We start from the raw sequence: 14,532 nt of genomic DNA on the forward strand, positions 1-14,532 counted from the left end.
CGCAGTAGGACCTACACCCGCCCATGTGCGCCCTCCCCCTCACGCCTCAGAAACTCTCACAGGCCTGTCTTCCAGAGCCAGAGCCTTGGAATCACACAGGGGCTGCCTGGGAACACACAAGACGACACCAGACACGCGTCGTAACCACATTCCCCAGCTGGCTTGATTTCACAGAAACAGCTGAAAAACCCTGTTCTCAGGTTTAACCTCCCTGTGCCTTGGTTTCCTTCTCTGTACAATGGGGATAATATCAGAACCTACTTATGGGGCTGATGTAGTGTGAGGATTAACTGAGATAATTCATGTGAGCAGAGCTAACTGTTTACTTCCCGTATGTTCTTCCTCTTTTTTTTTTCATAACTTCATTTATTTATTTTGGGCTGTGCTGGATCTTCTGTGCAGGCTTTCTCCAGCTGTGGGAGTGGGGGCTATTCTTTGTTGCAGTGCTTGGCCTTCTCATTTGCAGTGGGTTCTCTTGTTGCAGAGCACAGGCTCTAGGCGCGTGGGCTCAACAGGTGCGGTCCCCGGCTCTAGGGCACAGGCTCAATAGTTGTGGCACAGGGCCTTAGCTGCTCCACAGCAAGTGGGATCTTCCCAGACCAGAGATCGAACCCATGTCTCCTGCATTGGCAGGCAGATGCTTCACCATGGAGCCACCAGGAAGCCTCTCCTTGTCATTTTTATTGTTAAATTTCAGAGCCGGAAAGGACTTTCAGAGCCCATGGCCATCTAACCTTCTTGCCCTATGAGTGGGGATATTGAGGAACACAGTAGCAAGGGTTTTGCGAAAGGAAGAATTAAAGAATGAGGGCTCCCTTTGGCAGAATTGGGTCTCCCAGGCTGTTTACAGGATGCTCTGAGCAACCGCAGCTGTCGCTGCTTCCTCACCCCCAACAGGAACAGGAGGCTCAGGGCTCCCCCTGCTCCCCATCACCTGAAGAGCCCAAGCCCTTGGGAGCCAGGGCAGGGGTCCCGCCCTCTCCCCTACACTCAAGTCCTCCTCTTCCTCCTGGAAGCTCCCTGGTATTGAGCCTCATGGAGGAAGACATGCCTTGCCCCCGCCATGCTGCTAGGGCATGTCTGCGTATATGCTCAAGTGAGACTGCGTGAATGTGAGTGTGTGTGTGTGTGTGTGTGTGTGTGTGTGTGGTGTGTCTCCAGGGCCAATTTTTCCCTTAGGTGCAGAGAGCATGGTACTAGGACCTATGATAACTTTAGGGGCCGATATAACTGTTTAATTTCTTTTCTTTGGTTGGCCAAAAAGTTCATTCGGGGTTTTCCCTAATATCTTCTGGAAAAACCCAAACAAACTTTTTGGCCAACCCAAGAAAACCCAAGAAGAACTGAACTTCTAGGTCAAGTGAAATGTTTTAATATTCAGTATTTGTATTTATACCAATGCAGTCATGAAGAAATACTTTAAAAAAGGTCTTTATGGAGAAAGAGGCCCACAAAGGCAAAAGTACTCAGGACTCATGAAAACGGCAATGTGATCTGGTGTGTCTGGTGGCTTTGTTTTATTTTTTATCGTTACTTATTTTTTAAATGAATCAATTTTTTTTTTTTGGTAGGACAGCATGTGAGATCTTAGTTCCCTGACCAGGGACTGAACCCACATACCTTGCCTTGAAAGGGCAGGGTCTTAACCACTGGACCACCAGGCAAGTCCTAGGGTGGCTTTGTTTTAAAAACAAAACAAGCCCCTCCATTGTGCCAGGCATGTTCCAAGATATTCACTTCACATGATCCTCCCACCAGCGTCATAAGCTGGGCACTATTTCTCCTTTCCTCCAAGGACAGAAAACAGGCTCCAGACTTCACCAGCTCAAGTTTATCCAGCTACTAAGTGGTGGGGTCAGAACGTAAGCTCAAGGCACCTAGTTTCTGGGTCTGCCTATGGGCGGGGGGCGGGGGGAGGAGGGCAGTAAATGCCCAGTGCCTGCATGAGTGTCACCATCTGCCTGTCAATATATCGACACATGTAACTCATTTAATAATAATTAAAAGCAGGGGCTACATTCTTATCCTAGCTCTGCCACTAATTTGCTGTGTGACTCGAGGCAAGTGACTTCACCTCTCTGGGCCTCTATTTCCTTGCCTGCAAAATGATAGTTCCTACTTCCTAGGAGTGTTGTGAGAATTAAATAAATTAATACAAGTGCTCAAAAGAATTAACACACAATTGTCATTGTGTGTAAAGAGCAACCACAAGTATCTATAGTGAGGATGTGCCTGTCACATGTGTTGGTAACCATGAGAAGGTGTGTTTCTATGTGCGGTGTGTGTGTGTGTCTCTGGATACGTGTGAAACCTGAATGCCAAGTATGCCCCTTTGAGGACATGCCAGCAGTTGTGTGGTCATAGGGGCCACCTCGGTTGGGGTATGAAGGTCTCTGAGCAGCGAAGGTAGGCATTTATGTGTCTCCTTTATTCCGTGGGAGAGGAGATGAGGGGCTTGGACAGAACAGGAATGAGGGGTCACTCCCTGTCTGATGCTGGAGCCGAGTCACTGCCTGCTGGTGGTTGCTGTCTCATCTCCTAGTCCCCTCCCTACTCCCAGACTGGTGGCAGACAGAGGGGGCGTGGGGGAACGAGGTGTTTGAGGCTGGGCTTTTTTCTCAGCCTCCCAGTATTGAGCCCCTGTCCCTTCAGCCTTCCCCATCTCCCTCCCTCCTCCCCACTTTAACTCGGTGTTTGTGGCTGGGCTTTTTTCTCAACCTCCCTGTATTGAGCCCATGTCCCTTCAGCATTCCCCATCTCCCTCCCTCCTCCCCACTCTGGGGACAGGGAATCAAAAGTCTCCTGGGAATGAGGAAGACCTAACCCCTCCAACTTGGCTTCATACCTAATGTGTAACCAGGAGCCAGCCCTCCCCCTCTCTGGGCCTGTGGGATTCAACAGTTTTAAGGTGCTTCTTCCTCTGTGCCCTGGCTGAGCCAGGCTCCAACCTGGGAGGGAAATGCCAGGAACTCAGGTTTATGAAGCAGCTGGTGAGATCCTTACCACTATGTGCCAAAGAGTTGGAGGCTTCCGGGTCTGAAATACCCTAATTAGACTCTTGAACCACATTTCCTAGCAGGGTCTGAAATACCTTAATTAGACTCTTGAACCACATTTCCTAACTGGATAGCTAAGAAAGCAGCTTGCTCCCACCCACCCCCACCCCCTGACCCCGCCATCGCCCCCCAAGCCCGACCCGAAACCTGGGTTATAATAGTGTATGCTGTGAGCAGACAGGAAGAGGTTTGCAAGGTGTATCACTCCCCACCACTGGAAGTTGTTATTTCAATAATCCCAACACCCAGGTTTTTCAAGGAGCGTCACTGAAACAGGCAGCTCTCGGAGGAACAGAACGAGAATTCTGGGTTTGAATTTCTTGAGATCTTGGGCAAGTCGTGATTTATCCTTTTCCTCGTTTATAAAATGAAGATTTTCCTCCCTTAAACTTCTGAAGCTGTACAAGGATTGAAAACCTTGTATTGAAAGGCTTAGTACAAGGGCCGGTATTTGGTAAATGCTAAATACGTGGCATCTATTATTATTATTATATCATTATTATTACTATCATTTATTTCCCACCCCACCCCTCCACCACCGTCACACATATTTCTGACTACGAATAGGATTATAAAGCAGAAAGGGGAGCACCAGCAGCAGCAGGAACACTTCACCTCAAGTTTCATTCCCCTTCCCCCCCAAACCCGCGTACCTCCCAAACGCCGCACCTCTGGGGTCAGTAGGGTCCAAGATACACACTCTTTGTCCATCCAGGAAAAGTGAAGCTGAAGTTCAGAGAGAAGAAAAAAAAATTTTTTTTTCAAGGTTGCACAACTAGTCAGGGCATAAGCTCGTACGAGCCTAGGGACTCCACCCGCACCTCCACTTTCTCCTGTCTCGGGACTCAGTTTCCTCGCCTGTGTGACTACAACCACAGACCCAGAGTCTCCTTTTGAAGATTGACCTTCCTCTCGAGAGAGGGCGCTGCACCATCAGGGGAAATGGGAGGGGCGGCCAGAGGGATATGGACCCCCAAGTTGGGGTCTCCCCAGCCGGGATCCTTTGCCGGGTCAGTCTAATAGCCTATTATTACCAGCCCTCCCCCGTCCCCCGGGCGGCACTGGACTGCGCAGGCGCGGGCGGGTTCCGCAGGCGCGCCTGGTGAGCGCGCGAGCGAGCGAGGGATTCCCTCTGACGTAATTGCTAGGATACCAAACAAACACTCAGCCGCGCCGGCCGAGCTCCTTATATGGCTAATTGCGTCACAGGAACTCCGGGGAGACCGGCCGGGATCCCCTCCCGCCGAGTGGTCCAGAATGCAGCCCCCAAGACCCCCAAGGCCACGAGGGTGATGCAGATGATCAGATCGAGGCTAAGACAGACCTCTTGCCGGACGGTGCGGGGCTGGGTTCACAAGGGCCGGAGATATCGAGAAGTTTGCCGAGTGAGGGACGGGTGACGTCAACAAGGGGGCCGGGCCCTGGGCATATAAATACAGGCTGGCGGCTCTGAGCTTCATTCATAAGACTGAGATCTACGGTCAAGACTGGGACACGCGGAGCTGGAACTTGATTGTTGTGGTTCTTCTTCTTGGGGGCTGTGAAATTAGGTTTATTGTCTTCCGGAAAGTTTTTGGAAGGATTCTTCTAGATAATTCTACATTTTATTTCGGAGGATCGACTTTTTTTTTCGTCTTTACTACTCCCTCCTCCCCCGTGGGACCCGCCGGACGCGTGGAGGGGATCGCACCCGAAGCAGATTCTGTACAGCAGGACAGCGCTTTCCGCCTCTGGGGGAGCGATCCCCCCTCGCCCCCGGGTCCTACGGAACGCAGACTACCAGGAGGCACAGCGGCATCTTGTGGGGGCCTGGGCACCGCAAAGGAATTACACGGAAACTTTGCCATTGTTGGAGCGGGACGCTGCCCCCACCCTGAGTTTCCCCGGACAGCGCACTTTGGGGACGCGCTCGGCTCACCCCGGACTTGCACCTTTCTTCCCCCACCCGGCCATAGCCTTGGCTTCCCGGCGACCTCAGCGTGGTCACAGGGGCCCCCCTGTGCCCAGGGAAATGTTTCAAGCTTTCCCCGGAGACTACGACTCCGGCTCCCGGTGCAGCTCCTCACCCTCCGCCGAGTCTCAGTATCTGTCCTCGGTGGACTCCTTCGGCAGTCCACCCACCGCCGCCGCCGCCTCCCAGGTAAGTTCTAGAGGGCTGGGTTATTGCTTTGTGGTTTATAAATTTTTTTAATTCAAGGGTGGCGCGAGCAATCCCCTCACCCCAAATAAATCTAGGATCAGACAGGGAGTAGGCTCACGGCGCACTTTGCAAACTGCAGAGTCCGGACGTGCTTGCAATTGGTTGTGTGCGTGGAGCGCAGGGAGGGAACACAGAGGGGTGAGCTTTGGGGGTGGGGAGAGCGCGCCGTTCAGTGCAACGTGTGTGAGGTAGCAGGGCTGAGAACTTTTAGCCGGTTCGGGGACTGCCCCCCACTCAGGTCACCAACCTGAAGCTAGAGCGGTTAGGCAGGTGAGGGAAATCCCGGAGAAGCTTCCAGTAGCCTCCTCTCTTTTTCCTCCTCCATCCTAGCGCCTACTCCGGCGCCGGGTCACCCTCGATCCAGCGGGAAGGCGGGCCTCGAACCCTCGGTGGCGCTGCCTCCGCCTCCTGCGCGGAGACGTAACGGGGGACCCGTGCGTAACGGCTGACGCGCTGGAATCCTCCGTCTGACGCGGGGCACGCACGGCGCGTGGCGCCCCCTTCGTCCGCCCCGCCCCTGACGTCCCGGGAGCGTTCTATTTTGGAACGCCGGGCCACGTTGCTAAGGGAGGGGGCAGCTCGGCGTCCCGATTGGCCGCCGCGGCACGAGCTGTGGCCAATCAACTTTCGCTTCCTATTTGTAGGGCGCAGTTTCCTTCCCACAGTTCGTCCCCGGAACCTGTGGTTCTCCGGCGCTAGGGTCTCTTTCATGGGCCTCTAGAGGCAGAGCGAGGGGATTCCTGTCGCCACAGTAGCGATCTTCTGCCACCCAATGAGTCCGCAAGGACCTGGCAGGGATCCTGTCCCTCCGCTCTCAGGATCAGAGTGTGTCTGTGTGCCACGGTTCCTTTGGAAGACGTAGTGACCGTCACCCACCTCTCCAGGCACACACAGACACATTCTCACTCCCTCTGCTCCGGATGCCGGGTGCCTCCGGTGTGTCAGAAAATAGGACTAAAGCCGCTAGCCCGGGGGGATCCAGCCAGGTGGTCTCCAGGAGCCCCGCCCCCTCTGAGTTTCCGGGGCGCTGATTGGCCAGTGAGCCAGCCCATCCCTCACCACGCCCCCCGCGAGAGTAGTTGAGCCTTCCGAGCAGTTCTAGGATTATATTTTGGGGGTGGGGGGAGGACATGAGCGCTGCTAGGGCTTGGGGTCTCAGGACCTACCCCACCCCGCGTCCGCGACAGTCTGTGGGAGCCTGGCTGCTCACTTGCTGTCCTTGTCTGCCCACCGTAACCTGTCTCTCGTCAGTCTCACTCTGGGGAGAGACAATTACTTGAAACGTTGTTCTAAACTCCTAGACCCGTCCCCCAACACTCTTTTAACTGGGACCCCCCGCCCCTGCACGGGGGTCTCATGGACCCTCTAGTCCCTTATCCCTGCGCTCAAAGGGGTGTGTATATGTGTGTGAGTGTAGAGGAAGGCTTAGCCTAAGGCCTCTCCCTCTCCCTCCCCTTGCCTCTGGGGTGGGGGTGGGGTGTTGTGGCTGTGTGTGTGGCTGTGACTCCATCCCGGGGGTTCTGTCACCCGGCTGTGTCCAGCCTCCTCCCCACCCCCCACACCTAAGAGTCACCAACCCGGGGTGTGATTCACCACCCGCTGGAACCGTGCAACCTTTCCCCGAGGAAGAAGGAGGAGGTAGAAGCCAGTTGCACAGAAATCCTCATTAACCACTGCGTCACGGTGTAGTGGAAGGGTGGGTGTTGTGGCTTTTTGCCTGTGACACACACATCCACACCCGCTGGCCCTGTGCTCACTCACCGGGTCGGTGTGTGTATGTGTGTTGGGTGTGTGTGTGTCGGTGTCTCTGTTTGTGTGTCTACGCCTGTGTGTGTATGTGTCACCCCGTAGGAGTGCGCCGGTCTTGGGGAAATGCCCGGTTCCTTCGTGCCCACGGTCACCGCGATCACAACCAGCCAGGACCTCCAGTGGCTTGTGCAACCCACCCTCATCTCTTCCATGGCCCAGTCCCAGGGGCAGCCACTGGCCTCCCAGCCCCCGGCCGTTGACCCCTACGACATGCCAGGAACCAGTTACTCCACACCGGGCCTGAGTGGCTACAGCAGTGGCGGAGCGAGTGGCAGTGGTGGGCCTTCCACCAGTGGAACCACCAGTGGACCTGGGCCTTCCCGCCCAGCTCGAGCCCGGCCTAGGAGACCCCGAGAGGAGACGGTGAGTAAGGAGCATCAGAGCTTGCTCTGGGGGCTGGCAGGGAGGAAGCGAGAGAGGCAGGAACTTTCCCACTCTTTGGATGAAGGACCACCTGCAGCCTCAATGCTGCAGAAACCCTGTCCTCCTCCCCACAGTGAGGACTTGGTCCGTTTCTGACTCCTGGGGGTTCTTGACGAAGAGGAGGTTCAGCATGGAGGGGGAGTACACCGTGTCCCCAGATCTCACCATCTCTATTTCTTCTACTCAGCTCACCCCAGAGGAGGAGGAGAAGAGAAGGGTTCGCCGAGAACGAAACAAACTGGCAGCAGCAAAGTGTAGGAACCGGCGAAGGGAGCTGACTGACCGACTCCAGGCGGTGAGGGTGGTCCCTGGGGTGGGGTGGGCTGAGGGAAGGCTGAAGGGGGGCTCTCTCTCCCTATCTTCTGCTGCCCACCACCACCTGTGCCTCTGTCCTGAACTGAGAGCAAGAGGTTCCACATGTGGAACTGGATACAGATGGGGTCAGCCAGCTCACACACACTGACCCTCACATACTCCTGGCCAGTCCCTGTCCTGGTTGATGACCCCCTCACGCCCCTGACCACTTGCCTGGCCTTCACTTTATCCTGAGGGGGACCTACGAGCGACCTTTAATAGAGGGATGCTTCAGTCATGTCCCTTTTTTGGTCTTGGGCAAGTGATAACCCTTTTTGCCTCAGTTTTCCATCTCATCAACTCCTCATTGAATCTCCTAGCTTTAACATTCTGGAGAGTCTGAGGAACAAAATCCTTTAATCCTATGTCAATTCCCCCACCATCTGCCCCTGCCACCTGTAGTTCTATCTTGGGCTGGTGGCCTGTGCCAAGGTGCCCCTCAATTTTCATGCCCTACCTCAGTCTGAGAGTTTTCTACGTTACGCTTGTAGGGTGACTGCTCACCTTGGAGGAAACCGGGGAAATTGTCTACTTCCCTAAGCTACCTGGTCTCTTCCCTGGGAGGCAGAGGGGGAAGGGTAATGAGGTGAATAGGGGGCATGAAAACCACGTGAGGATGGTTGGTTCATTCAACAACCCTCCGAGTGCCTCTTGCAACCAGAGACTTCCCCTGTGTACCTGGCCCTTTGCCAAACAACCACTGGACAGATGGGGAGACTGAGGGTCCTAGAAGGCAAGACCCCTCCCCCAAGTCCCCTAGCACACCAGGCCTCTACCTCAGGGAGTCTTTCAATCGGGAGCCGCCTTCCAGCCATCGGCCTTAGCCATCAGAGTAGGAGAGCTGGTTTCAGCCATGACCCACCTTCTCCAGTCGCTCACGGCCTTTTCCTCCTTCCTTGCTCTCCTCCGTGCTCCGCCGTGGCCATCGGGGACCTCAGGAGACAGATCAGCTAGAGGAAGAAAAGGCGGAGCTGGAGTCGGAGATCGCCGAGCTCCAAAAGGAGAAGGAACGTCTGGAGTTTGTGCTGGTGGCCCACAAACCGGGCTGCAAGATCCCCTACGAAGAGGGGCCCGGGGGGCCCGGGCCGGGCCCGCTGGCGGAGGTGAGAGATTTGCCGGGGTCAGCATCCACTAAGGAAGATGGTTTCAGCTGGCTGCTGCCGCCCCCGCCACCACCGCCCCTGCCCTTCCAGACCAGCCAAGACGCACCCCCCAACCTGACAGCTTCTCTCTTTACACACAGTGAAGTTCAAGTCCTCGGCGACCCCTTCCCCGTTGTTAACCCTTCGTACACTTCCTCGTTTGTCCTCACCTGCCCGGAGGTCTCCACGTTCGCCGGCGCCCAACGCACCAGCGGCAGTGACCAGCCTTCCGACCCCCTGAACTCGCCCTCCCTTCTTGCTCTGTGAACTTTAGACAAAACAAACAAACACACAAGGGAGAGAGATTTGGACGCGGAGGAACTGGAGGAGAGGGGAAGAGACAAAGCGGGCGTGTGGTTTCCCTGCCTCTCCTGCTTGACCCTCTGCTGCCGCTGCCATCGGACAGGAGGACTTCCTTGTGTTTTGTGCTGCCTCTTGTTTCTGCCGGCCCGGCGAGGCCAGAGAGCTGGTGACTTTGGGGGCACGGGGTGGGGAGGGGATGGACACCCCCCAGGCTGCCCACTGCTGCCTTTGGGCCGTTTCGTTTGGACCCAACCTCTGGGGATGGGGGGTGGGGGCGGGGGCGATGCCCACCTTTGGGCTGGAGGGAGTGGGGTGTTGGCAGTGGGCTGTGGGTGGGTTGGAGTTATCTCCAGAGAGGCCCAACAAGGAAATGCCACCGAACCCCCAAAGTGTTTCCCCTATGCCCACCCTTCCAGGGGTGACTAGGCTGGTTCTCCCTGCCGCCCCCCACGACCTCAGCTTATTTATCCAACATTTCCATGTGCTTCGATCCTCCTCCGAATTGAGCCCCCTTTAAAGGGAAGTTGATGCGCCCCCCCTTTGATAATCTTCCTTCCACCCAGACCTAGTCTGAAATGTGAACCTCCCTCCCTGACCGTCCAGCTGCTCCATCCCGGCAAAACTGGCTCCGATTTTGAATTTCCCACCTCCTAAGCCTCCCCCAACATTCAGCTCCCAGCCCTTCTTCCTGATTACAGTATTATTCTCCCCCTGCCCGCCACCCACCTCCCACAGCCTCCCCTCCTGGCCTTCCTTGTTGGGCCTCTCTGATTCAGGCAGCAGGGGGCGCTGTGATGCCTGTCCTGCTGGAGTGTTTTATACTGTGAAACGAGTTGGCCGGATTGTGGGGGGAGCCGGGTGGGACAGAACCCCTCCGGAGGGATTGAGCCCCCGACTCCCCAAAGCCTTTCCGTGGTCTCCCCTCCCCCCATCTGCCTTCTTTCTCCCCTCAAAATGAATTAGACTCGAGGGGGTAACAGAATCGAGAGGGGATGACAGTTATCCATCCACGTGGCCTCTCTCCTCAGGACCCCCCCGCCTCCACGCCCCAGACCAAGTCCTGGCCTTTTTCTTTAAGGCCTGTCACCCTATCCCAGCCTAGGACGCCAACTTCTCCTTTGCCTTGGCCTCCGACAACCTTTCTAGAAAGAGAGCAGGGGGAGATCGCCAGGGGTCCCCGACATTTTCCCGGAGAAGATTTAAAGGCTGAGGCTTTGACCCCCACCACCCCCTAATATTTTTGGACTGGCAAACTCCAAGGGGCTGGGTTCCCTGAGATCCCAGCTTCCCCTCGCCCAACCCCAGCCCCAATTTTCGGTTTAGGTTCCCTAACCCTGCCTTTCCCTGTGTTTCCCCTCATGAGGATTGTATCATGAGGCCAATTGATATTTTTTAATGTCGGGTGGGTCACGCCGCCCTCTGTGCTGCATGGAAAACATTCCACTGCCCCGTCCTGCGGCTCCCGCCCTGAACCCAGACGCCCCCAACCCACTTCCGTGGCTATTTATCCCTTTCTTGATTTGCGAAAGACACTTATATCTATTATGTATAAATAAATATATTATATATGAGTGTGTGCGCGCGCGTGTGAGTGTGTGAGCGCTTCTGCATCCTTGGCCTAGGTCACGTTGGCCCTCAAAGCCATGCCGTTGAATTGGAAACACTGCTTCTGGAAACTTCCAGGCTGCCTGTCTCCGGCTGCCTCTGTCTCTAGCTGTCTCTTTTCTGGCTGTCTCTGGTTGTTTTCTGGCCGTCTCTGGTTGTTTTCTGGCCGTCTCTGGCTATCTCCTTCCTGAGTCTCTCCCGCCTCTGTCTGTTCTCTGCCAGTTTTTACCTGACTCTTTCCATGTGACTGTCCCTGGTTCTCCAGCCGTCTTCTGACTCTGGGTTTGTTGGGGACCTGATATTTTATTTTTGTGAGTAAGCTGAGGGATTATAGATTTTTGCAATCTGTATCTTTGAGAATTCTGGGTGCGAGTGATGCTGTGAGCAGGGCCTGCCCCTGCAGACCACAATGTATTGAATCCCCAACCCCCCTGCCCCATGCTGTATTTGTGATTCTTTTTGTATTTTGCACCTGATTCCCCCGGGGGCTGGGGCTGGCTGGCACTGGGCCACTACCCTCCTCCTCGTGGTTCTGCACTGTCGCCAATAAAAAGCTCTTAAAAATGTATCCACCAAGCTTCAGGATCTCTTTGCTCTTGACACCCATCATCTGCCTTCCTTTCAGCATGAGGGAGTAAGGTTAGATTGCTACAGGACCACACACACACACATATGCTGGAACTCTTACTAGTGAATCAGTCAACAGCAGGATGGAGGGAGGCTAGACAGTCAGGAGGACTTCCCACACAGACAGGCTGTACCTCCTCCTTGAAGAAGTAATGAGGCAGAATATTAGCCATGAGGTGTCTGATACCAAAATACTAAAGGCTCAGGGAGGTTTCCAGGTGAGGGAAGAATTTATACTTGACCATGTAATGCTCTAGGGTTGGCCTGAGCAAAAGTGAGAGGTAGAAAAAAACTTGAACTGTTGAAGACCACTCAGGTACATTGGGAGTCCTCAGGGTTATGTGAATCATAAAGCTTGGATCACTTTACAGTGAAGATGAGTTTCCTTTTGCTTTTTCACATGATCACATCTTCTGAGTGAGGAACATATTGGGGACAACCCAAGACTGACTAAACCAAAGATATTGCCACTTCGTCCACAGATACACTGAGCCATCCCCATTGCAAGATCCAAGCCCACTCTCATTCGCATAGCAGCAAGCACTTTGAGAATTGAAGTACTGGTCCAGAGGTTAGGTGTCTTAGTAAATGACTAAGCAGGGGGATTTGTCATAATGGGATCCCTTAATTTATTAATTAGCTCAAAAATGTGCTAACATTAATTTCGAACTATTACTTAGTTCAAACAAAGTCGGACGTGACTGAGCAGACGCATACAATATTATGTGTCCAGGGCTGGGGACACTGCAGAGACCGAGACAGCCTCAAGCTCCCCCTCCCAGGGTTCACAGTCAAGTGGGGGGACACAGACTTGTTCCCAATCAGGGATAATGTAAATTGGGCAGAGTTGGGGGAGTCCATGGGACTTGGGGGGCCCTGTGGGGGCACCTAACCTGGTCTGGGAGTCAGGAAAGACTTCTGGGAAGAGAGGATCCCTAAACTGAGTCTTAGAGGATAAACAGAGGGGATAGAAGGAAATAGAAAAAACTGAGTCAAATGAAGCTGAGTCAAATGCAAAGAGTTGACGGGGGAGGGCTTGGTACATTGAGGAAGCTAGAGGTTCCCGGGGGCTAAAACAAAAGGTGTGAAGAGAGAGGTTGAGCAGGGACCAGATTCTGCAAGCTAAAATTCCAGACTAAGTTTAGATCTTCTCTTGAGAGTATTGGGGAGCTCTGGTAGGTTTTGGCCATAAGAAATTCAAGGACAGTTTTGTGCTTTAGGGAGACTCCTCTAGCTGCCAGGCTGAGGGTAATTGGGAAAGAGGCGGGGATGAGGCAGAGGACCAGGGAGGAGGCTAGGATGAGAACACTGAGGTGTGTCGGGGGGGGTGCCTGGAGCAGCACCAGGGCTGTGGGCTGGAGAGGAGGGGAAGGATTCAAGACTTCAAGGAGGCAAAACAGGCAGGGTTTGGTGAGTAGTTGGCTTAGGAAAAAGACAGCAGCGGGCAGTGGTAAATAGTATGGTCCAGGGGTGGGAGAGCCCTGGGGTTGGAGGCCTCCCAAAGGTGATCCTGGTTAAAAGGCTTCATCTTTCTGAACCTCAGTTTTCTCAGCTGCAGAATGGGCTGAAGGGTATCAGTGAGCTTATACATGCCAGCGCTGAGCACAGAGTAAACGCGCAATTATTACCATCCTCATCCCTGTTATTACAGCCGTCTTGTTTCCCTCTCTGGAATACTTTCCCCTTCTGCTGACTAATTCACTCCCATCCTTCAGGTATATGTTCAAACGTTACCCTGACACCCTACCTGAACTCAGGTCTCCTTATAAGACGTCCTCATAGGTTTTGTACCTGCCTTCCCAGTAGTGATAGTTGTTAATTCAATGGGGAGTTAATTAATGTTTAAAGTTTGTCTCCTCCACTGGCCACGAGGTCAGGGTCAGGGTTTTGTAGTCATCAGTGTGTCCCCAAGACCGCTCAGTGCAGGGCTGGGCATGGAGCAGTCACCCAGCAGATACTTGTTGAATATGTGAATGAATAAATGATCAAAGGAATAAATATTCGACTATTTTATAACGTGATTAAATACATGAGTGGGTAAATGACTGAATAAGTGAGTAAGCAAGTGAAGGGGAGGAATCTAGGATCACTTTCTAACTGTAAATTTCATAGAACTGAGAGTATACACGAGTTTTTCTTCATCTTTTGGAGTTCTTTGGTTTTCCCCGGGGCGGGCAGGGGTGGGGTGTGTGAATGTATTCACAGGGAAACACTTGAGCGGCAAAAATAAAGACTGCAGCGACATCTCCAGACGCTGGTCCAAGGTCCTCTGGGCCAACTCGCATTCTAATGTCCAGTTTGGAAGAAGAAAAAGAGAAACCGCTTCGCCCGAAAGGTGGAATTGAACCACTCTGTCGCTAGACAGCTACAGGTTTGAAGCCTGCACCCCAGACCACTGAGGATCATCCGGGCAGAAGGAAAGTTCCCCCACACAGCTATATAAAGCTCAGAAATTTCTAATTTTTTACACTTATGGTGACATAGTTTGTGGGAGTGTGAAACTGTTGATTTCAACATCTATAAACTCTCCCAAGTTTATTACAACAGACATCCTCCCAAAATGCTGCATTTGTCTCCTATGGATTGAATCACGTCTCTTTGGAAACTGTCTCATTTGCATAACGCCGCGCATTCTGGGAAACGGTGGTACTGGAAGTGGCCCCGTGGTGTCTAGCTGTTAAAGAGACTGAAGCCTCTTTTATCCAAGAGAGAAGTCCGTTTATTTTTTTTTTAAACAAAAAAGATTCATAATTCGGGATCCAGAAGCTTCTTTCCTGAAAAATCTGAATTCGAGTGTGTCCGTTCCCGTTAAGAGTTTGATTTAGCCCAGCCGCGGAGACTCAGCGCTGGCGGCTGTAGGGCTGGTGCGACACCTGCTGTTGTTTTGTGGAACTTCAGCGATCTAAACCTTTCAAAAGTTGAATGAGCACCTCTCGGTTCAGTTCAGTCGCTCAGTCCTCTCCGACTCTTTGCGACCCCATGGACTGCAGCACGGCAGGCTTCCCCGTCCATC

General features: G+C 53.5%; 1 protein-coding gene and 1 non-coding gene across 5 annotated transcripts; one reads left to right on the forward strand and one right to left on the reverse strand.

Annotated features, from left to right (window-relative positions):
* The first annotated feature begins 5,067 nt into the window (after positions 1-5,067).
* FOSB (FosB proto-oncogene, AP-1 transcription factor subunit) lies at positions 5,068-9,621 on the forward strand. 4 transcript variants are annotated; one of them, XM_068992400.1, is made up of 5 exons: positions 5,068-5,196; positions 7,108-7,428; positions 7,676-7,783; positions 8,781-8,962; positions 9,086-9,621. In XM_068992400.1, exons 1-5 carry the CDS (start codon positions 5,068-5,070, stop codon positions 9,249-9,251), a joined length of 906 nt encoding a protein of 301 aa, XP_068848501.1. In that variant the 3' UTR covers positions 9,252-9,621. The 4 variants fall into 4 exon arrangements, with proteins under 4 accessions (XP_068848501.1, XP_068848502.1, XP_068848499.1 ...); XM_068992401.1 differs by having other exon boundaries at positions 8,781-8,945; positions 9,086-9,198; XM_068992398.1 differs by having other exon boundaries at positions 8,781-9,621.
* A 4,223-nt stretch (positions 9,622-13,844) lies between these two features.
* TRNASTOP-UCA (transfer RNA opal suppressor (anticodon UCA)) lies at positions 13,845-13,931 on the reverse strand. The gene has a single exon. It is a non-coding gene; the product is annotated as a tRNA-Sec (tRNA).
* Positions 13,932-14,532: the final 601 nt, after the last annotated feature.

The sequence above is a fragment of the Capricornis sumatraensis genome, chromosome 20, assembly GCF_032405125.1.
Source record: "Capricornis sumatraensis isolate serow.1 chromosome 20, serow.2, whole genome shotgun sequence".
Lineage (NCBI taxonomy): Eukaryota > Metazoa > Chordata > Mammalia > Artiodactyla > Bovidae > Capricornis > Capricornis sumatraensis.